Genomic DNA, 8,666 nt, shown 5'->3' on the forward strand with positions numbered 1-8,666 from the left:
CTTCGTCAAGCCCATTGGGAAATTCTCGTCACAATATACAGTTCCTCCCGTAGGGCCCGTATCTCACTGAGTGGCGCCGGCTTGCAAGTGTGCACGTAGCGAGCGTTGCTTTTACGGTAGGCTTCCTTCAGTGTTGTAAAATGTTGCAAAGACACTTGCCACACTCTCTCAAACCCTCGTTATGCTCTCAAACTGTTTTTCTTGTTGCAGAGAAATTTTGAACTTGTTCAAACTTTTATGGCGACAAGAAAAACAGTTTGAGAGATACGGGCTTCACAAAGACACGGGGGGAGATTTAACTTCATCGTCGTTACAGTATGGTAATAAAGTTGGGATATTTTTTTTGTCATGCACTAAATTGTATGTGCTTAGTTCAAGCCATTTGTTTTTAAGGGTGAAGCAATATTGTAAGATGTATTACTGTACTTGAGTCTCTCCTTTGCTCTAGCAATCCATAATAGAAATTGTCAACACTTGTAAACAAAATATTTTTATTTATTGTATTTCTGATTTATAAATATGCATGTCCAATGAAGACATTATTCACTAGCCACTTTGTGACTTGTGCTTACGCTCGTCACGTGTTTTTGTTTTCCTCCAGTCGGCCTCCCTGGTTTGATCTGCCGCCTCCTCCTTACCTCCCAGATGGGGAAGAAGGTTCCGAGGGCCTGCCCCGTTACGAGAGCCCTTCTGCATCACCCACCCTCAGAACTATATCCTCAAACAATCAGTCCGGTTCCAATTGTAGACAAATGGCGGATCAGCTTTAGCTACGCTGTAAGCTACTCCAGGACTACACAAAGTCGCACATTCCACAGCGCTGACCTGCTGAGAACACATACAGAAGACGGAACGCCTACAGTGAGCATTCAAAAATGTTGTTTTGTATCTTGGCTCCCCCTGGTGGACATTTTTTCAAAACTCTTTTCCTTTCAGAATGAGCCGTTCGTTTCAATTGGATTGATTCTGCATTAATAGCTATTTTCTTAAGCAGTGACCACAGCCTTAGAGAAGTATCTTAATTGTGTTAGTAAGCGCGTGTTAAGAATCTCAATACGCTTTTATTTTCACTGTGTTATAACAGTAAATAAGCAGTCCAACAGGGCAACTCTATTTGAGGTTAAAAGCTACATCAAACCTTGTTTTCAGCCTTCAGGATATTTGCTGGTATTGTTTTACATCACAATGGATACGCCGTTTGAGGATTTATTCAATATTGTTGTTATCCAGCTTAAGGTTCATGTAGTGGGAAGTGCCTTGTCACAAACTTACACAAATTAAATGGCACAGCAATGCATTGAAAGACTTAAACTTGTAAACGAAAAAAAAATGTGTTTCCAGCTATAAAGATGCCTACCTCCCAGTCGCACATGAACAGCACAGAAAAAGGTGAGAGTCAAAGGCCTGACTACAACTTTTAAAAAATACAGTGTCACGTCAATGGCTGTAGGGAAACGCATACATTTTTTGTTTCCCATTTCAATAATGGAGATATATTAAAAGAACACGCCAGGTATCCTATATTACATTATAATGCAGTACAGGAAGTATTTCAAAGGTTTACACTGACCCTGGCCTGACTTCTGACGGTTACATTGGACCTTAAGATGGACATCAAGTAGGTTACTGTATATCGACTAAATGCTCTCAAAACGGCTTTTCATAGAGGGCTATTGTATTTTGACAACTCCAGTCAAATATCCCCTTTCCTTCTGATTTGTGACAGCATATTGAAAAAAAAAAATTCATGACCAAGCAGTGGTACACAAAGAGTTTTGGGATATGGGTCGCCGTGAAGGATGGGAGTCACATGACAGCCCTCAGATGCAGACTGAATGGCTACATGGGTAATGTCAGCAAGACGAGGAAGTATTGTTATTCTCACACACTTTGGTGGCACCTCGGTCAAAGTCACCTCTGCATTATTTTCCCTGAATGGGAGAGGGGGGTTGTGTGTGTGTTAAAATTTAAGTGAGTCCAATAGAAGTATAAAAATAAAAATAAACTGATATTTTATACCTTCTATTCAGTCAATTTTCAGATCTCAGATCTATTGTTTTCTTATTTGTGTAAGACTTAAGTTAATACACTAAACAGTATTTCAATTTAACATTAAGCTTGGGAAAAGTGCTTGTAATATACAAAAGCAGCTCCATAGGTCCCCACATTTGTAGTTTTATTGTTGTACAAAAGAATGTATTACATGCCAACTTAGTAGCAGTCAATGTAAGTACTTAAATGGACTTTAGATATTTCAACGGAATTGTTTGGCGGAGTTCTTTAAAAGCAATGCTAGATATGTTTTAAACTTCTAGTCTCACAGTATTTTCTTATAGCTTTTTGTTCTTTTTGCTTTTTTACTCTATAGGTTACACACCAAACATGAAGTGGACCAATTACATTTCATGAAAATGTCCTCCATTTAGCTGTAGCATTCCTCAACCACTTCTGGTCATTTTCCATATGAAGACCAACCATGTTATGTTAGAGACAAACAGCAATTATGTGTTTGTTCAAGTTTGTTACGTACTATAACAATACGTCGTCTTTTTACTACGACAAAAAAAAAAAGTGGTACCCCATAACTTAGAGAGAATAACCCTATCATCATATGTTTGGGTGATACATATTGGCAGGCCATCTTCAATACATCAAATGTTATTATCACTTGCATAATATTACTGATTACAATTGTGTACAAGTTACTTCCTTATGAAATGAAAAGTGTTTGTGTATTTAATACCTTGAAACATGGAAATTAGTTGTATTTTGAATCTTTTACAAACATTCACTGCTGATGAGCTATTACGAAAACAATAATGCAATATTGTCTAATATTACTCATGCTGGGGAGTGTCCATCTATATTGTCAAATATTGCCATTTTTGTCGTTGCTTGATTTCATCTGGGTGACTTTGTCAGCAAATTTACACTTCTCAACTTAAGGGGGAGCTCTGGTACAAAAAACAAACAAATACAGAACAGTATTCATTTATGTTATATAAATATGTGTATCTTTAATATGTTAAGTTTGTCATTTGTGGTACGATGTTTCAATGACATGAATAACTGAAGGATTTGTTTTTATAGTATTTGTCGTATGTCATTTTTGCTTCAACCCTGTAAATAAAACTTTGCAGTATTTACATTGTAATACAAACAAAACAAGTTTAAATAACTAACAAGGTATGAATTTGAAGCTTTTTCTACACCAAAGGAACGCAATGCTGTATGTGCACTTTTCAATGGAACAATTTGAAAGATGGCACTTTGCTGCAAATGGAAGCATTTCTCAGGACACAATTTTTAGTTTTTGTTTTTTTTGTTACTTCCTTTCGTGTACTACATATAATTTTTTTTTTAGTCACGTCTCATTTGTGTCATAGTTCAAATATTTCAAATGCCTTATTTTATGCAACCTGTACAATAAAATGTAAAAAAAATTTATCTTTGGGCTATAAATAAATGTTACTACATATATGTTTCATTTTTTTAATGCAAGCAATTTAATGTTGTTAGAGGGTTGTTACTGTAGTTGTGCGTTCATCCACAAGATGTCACCCTCAATCGTGGAATGAAAGCGTTGAACGGCTCCATTCTTTTTCATAACTGGGGAGCTTTCTCAAATATTTATATTATCCATCCATCCATTCATTTTTTTGAACCGCTTATCCTCACTAGGGTGTTAAAAAAAAAAAGGTTTTACAGTTTGTTTGCTATAAAAAAAAAAAGGAAGAAGAAAAAAACTAACTACTGTCATTGCTCATCTGAATTAATTCAAGATCAATATCTGCCCCCTCTTGGATTCATGGCAACTATCTACATCTTATATGAAACCCCCAACTCTGTGAGAACATAACTTGCCATTATTATGTCCACCCCCCACAATGTATTTGTGTTTGGCTCAGATCACTTGTGATACCATCAGCACAAACTGTGTCATCATTGTACCAGTTATAGCACTTCATCATCTGCTATCACCCTACAGCCCCACCCTCATTTCATCCATCTCACAATTAATTTCACCACCTTCACACCTCCCTCAGTTCTCTTTAGCCAGTATTCAACTCCACTGCAAGAGGCCCATATTTGCTCAGCCCCAGCCCTTAACTACACAGACTTTAATTAAAAGCCTGCGGGCCACTTGGTCACATCTCTCTTGTGCTTTGTCACTCTGCCCGGCAGCTGTTGGCTTTTTGAGAACAACAGCTAATCAGGATACCTTCAATTATGGCTCTGCAGGCATTAGTTTGGCCGTGATGAAATAATGGCTACGTTGCAATGAGACTCCAAGTCAAATTAATAATATTCCATTAAATTTCACTCCCTTGGGTGTCTCTTCGTGCATGTCACAGGCAACATCCGCATGGTGCCTGTTCAGATGGACACAACCCCATGCTCGCTCTTGACACTTTGACATTGGCAAAACCTAATACAGTACTGCATGGTACTATTTCCAGTACTTGGAGTTTGAAGTGTGATTTGACGATGCCGCATGGGTAACGTAAACTACTGCTGGCCATCCATTGATTGAGCAGATTTGTCATGTCATTACATTTAAGGATAAACAAGTATAATTTACACATTTTGACACCTGTGCATTTGGTACCTGGCCTTTCAGTGGGGACTTTTTCAACTTAATCCACCATCAATGCCACCATTATCATATGGCAGTTATCAGAATCCGAATATCCTTCATCATCATGTACGAAATAAGAATTTGACCATAGTGCAACGCAACATGAAGGGCAAAAGATGCAGCATAATTAAAGGCAGGAAGAAAAGGTAGAGAAGGTCCCCAACTAATCTCCAGTAGCAGTTCTTCCCACAGAACAAAGAGAATATATGCCTGTAATTGTTTTCACACTTGCTGAAATAAGATAGTAGATTTAACTTCCCTTAATTATTTGAGGTTTCTGATCGCTTCAGGTTTCACTTCAATCCAGCTTGTGATACAAATGCAACCAACATGTCAGCTTGCTCCCAGGTCCCATACACTCAAATCCAGCTTTTTCCCTGGGCAACACGACCACCACCAAACATTCGCACCATCTGTACACCAGGTTGAGTGACACTGGAGGCAATGTGTGTAAAATGTCTTGCCCAAAGACTCAACGACACAACTTGGAGAGAGAGATTGAACAGCAGACCTTCTGCTTACTGGACAACCAGCTCACAGCCACCATACACACCTAAGAATAAATAGGTAAACTCCCCAATTTCCAAAAGTGAATCTTGGACACTCAGGAATTCAAATTTTATTTTACCAGTTTATTATTATTTTTATTTTTTTAAAGGCGACTTAAAGGGTGAGGTACAAACGCACAACCTACAGGTTGGGGGACAACCAGTGTACCACCTGAGCCATGCGGCTCCTGCTGTGTGTTAGTATATTGCTGGTGTCAGGTGGAATCCTCGTGCCTCCAAGTATGTTAGCCTCATTTTGAACACATCGTCAATGCAGTAGAGGGGCAAACGAGTAGCATAGCTCAGCTGGTACGGTGGTTGTCTCCCAAGCTGAAGGTCATGAGTTTGTTCCTCAGTGCTTGAGTTTACTTCTTTTTTTTTAACTCATTCACTGCCATTGAAGGCTATAAACGTCAAAAATTAATTTGAACTATTTCTATTAAGTTTAACATTGTTTTCCACTTTTGTTGAAAACTTATCTTTTTTTTTACTGTACATTTTGTTTTGTACATAAATATTTGTGATTAATCGCGAGTTAACAAGTGAAGTCATGCAATTAATTACTATTAAAAACTTTAATCGTCTGACGCCCTGAATTTTTTATAATATATATATATTTTATTTATTTTTATTAATTCACTGCCGTTGACGGCTATAAACGTCAAAAATTTATTTGAACTATTTCTATTAGTTCCATTTTTTTCCACTTTTGTTAACAAAAGTATGAAAACCTAGAATTTTTTTATTGTACATTTAGAACATATAGAATTTGTGATTCATCGTGAGTTAACTAGTGAAGTCGTGATTAATTACAATTTTAAAAATGTAATTGCCTCTTGCCCCTTAATTTTGAATAATCTTTTTTTTCTAAATAAATTTATGGCAGTGAATGAGTTAATCAACTGGTAAAATGTACTCAATACTCTCCTTAGACTTTCTGAGTGAATACTGAAACATTGCTAAACATTTGAATATTCGATGGTAAGGATCTTCTAATACCCATGTTTTCAACAGTCCTTGAAGAACCCCTTCTTCCAAAAAGCGTTCTCTGTATTGAGACGGTTCTTACAGGAACACTTAGCCTCAAAAGAACCCTTGAAGCTATTTTTTTCCCCAAAAAGGGTTCCTCAGAAGTTTCCAATGCTGTTATTCTTGAATTGCAAATGTGTGCATAATGAACAGGCGTGGGGAGTAACGGAATACATGTACCGCCGTTACGTAATCAGATTACCAAAAAAAAGTAACTATCCCATTACATTTACAGGAAAAAAACATGTAATCAGATTACAGGTACATTTATCAATGAGACAGCGAGAGACAGAGCAAGAGACAGAGCGAGAGAGAGAGAGTGCGCGATTGGGACCGTTGCTACATGTCGGGGAGGTGTCCTCCACACGCGAGCAGTTTGAAAAAGCTTCACGGACGGGAGGAGGAAATGGCGACCGGTATTCACTGGAACTTACTCGGAGCGAAAGTTTGAGCTGAGAGTCCAGCTTCTTGCCAGCTAGCCCGCTAGCCTACAACCATAATGCGAGTTAGTTACACCTTCCAAACAAATTTTCCTCCCACCAATTGACTATTTAAACATCATACACAACATATACACGGCTAAACTTGTGACTGGGATAAAAGTTCATTTTGCAGTTGATGTCACGCATCGTCATCTTCATTGGATCTATCTATCTATCTATCTATCTATCTATCTATCTATCTATCTATCTATCTATCTATCTATCTATCTATCTATCTATCTATCTATCAAACTATGAGGTGTGGTTGCTTTCAGTGACAGTTCGAAAACAACACATGGCCTTCAATCAATAGCCAACATGCTTTTTAATTACACAAAGATTTTTGCTATTTGTAGGCTGCCCGGGTCCCTATCATCCGCAAATAGCAGGGGCACATTGTATAGAATATATATTGTGGTGATATATTTTTTTATTTTGTCTTCATGAGCATACTTAATATTGGAGTAATCCAGTTACATTACTTTAATATTATGGTACTTGGATTACGTTACTAACTACATTTTTTAGCAGTAACTTGTAACTGTAACGGATTACATTTTAAAAGTAACCCTCTCAACCCTGCTAATGAATTCGGCACACACACACGACACTACTGCATTCAACAGATGCAACAAAAAATGCTTTCTGGGAAGGATTTCCAGTAATGAAGGAAACATACGGCAGCTCTTGTATCAGACATCAGATCGTGCAGGTGTACCTAATGAATTGTCCCATGAGTACTGATACAAGTGCTTCTTTTCAGTATTCGCTTTTAGTCGTGCATTTATCTCAAGGCCACCTTCTCTCCCAAATGGCGCGCGCACGTTCACTCACTTTGGCTGTTGAGCCATAGCTGCGGTGCACTGGTGATAAGAACGGCTGTTTTCACATGTAAATAGTGTGAGTGTGGAGGGGAAGGAGGGCGCATTGTTCGTAGGCAGAAGCTCCGAGGGGCCGTGAGGAGCTCTGCCGAGGGTTTGGCCAGCGTGGCCCTTATCAGATGAAGAGCAGGCCTCTGTGGGAAGGAGGGGCCGGCGAGGGGCGAGCACCGGGTAGGGCTGAGAGGGCCAAAAAAGAGAATAGAACAGCTGGCGGAGTCACGCGTGCAGCCCCAAAAAACATACAGAGCCCAGACACGCTGAGCATGGTGGGAATCTCCTCTGCTAAGAGATCCACAAACAGACAGCTTCTTGTGTTATAATCAGCCACCAAGCAGCAGGTCTGAACACATAATCACACACACGGACGCACAAGAAGGGGAGCATTGGACACGATCACAAAACACAATCGGTTGAAACCATCACAAAGATTCAAACGTATGCATTTCCATAAAGGTTTCTTCACACACCAAGGCTCACAGGAGTAGGAGTGGAGGTCACGTAAATGTTGATATATTTAAAGTTGGACATTTTTCTTGTGATTTCATGTTTTTTTTAAATGAAAAACTGACTGTTAAGCTAACTCGAACTAATGTATCAAAATTGTCAATATACTCCTGCAAATTAGGTTTATTTAGTTCTGTGATTTCAGCTACCATCAGGCTCGTAACATCGCATTGCTGTTCAACCATCACGTTGTTTCGTTGACATGCTTCTTGATCTTCTCATTTATCGAGGTCATTGAATCCATCACAACTGGACTGCTGTGTTTGTTTTAAAAGACATTTCGCCTCCCATCCGTGTAGGCTTCATCAAGGTCATGCAACAACGCTCGATTAGGACACACCAGCCTCTTTACATCCAAACAATCAGGCAATGTTGTTGTTTGGAGAAAGTGCTAAAATACCAGTAGGCTATCAGCTGCCCTCTTGTGGCCGTTTTATGATCAGGAACTAGAAATGATAAATTAGAAGAATAGAAATTGCTATTAATTTCATGCATTTAAAGGGAAATGCTTTATTAGGGTATAGGTCTTTCTTTAGAATTATGTCATTGTTTTTTGAGGACAGGGGGAATTTTAGGAACTAGT

The 8,666-nt window shown here is 38.6% G+C and overlaps 1 protein-coding gene across 1 annotated transcript in view; it reads left to right on the plus strand.

Moving 5' to 3' along the window:
* The window catches only part of LOC147176484 (low-density lipoprotein receptor class A domain-containing protein 3-like), a 62,849-nt gene extending 59,410 nt beyond the window's left edge, over window positions 1–3,439 (plus strand). The window contains exon 6 of the mRNA XM_086074909.1: window positions 602–3,439. Within this exon, the coding sequence (XP_085931035.1) occupies window positions 602–770 (169 nt within the window). The 3' untranslated portion in view covers window positions 771–3,439. The remainder of the gene's footprint in view (window positions 1–601) is intronic.
* The last annotated feature ends 5,227 nt before the right edge of the window (window positions 3,440–8,666 follow it).

Source organism: Leptonotus elevatus, chromosome 4 (assembly GCF_054856555.1).
Source record: "Leptonotus elevatus isolate MCC_2025b chromosome 4, RoL_Lele_1.0, whole genome shotgun sequence".
In the NCBI taxonomy this organism is placed as follows: domain Eukaryota; kingdom Metazoa; phylum Chordata; class Actinopteri; order Syngnathiformes; family Syngnathidae; genus Leptonotus; species Leptonotus elevatus.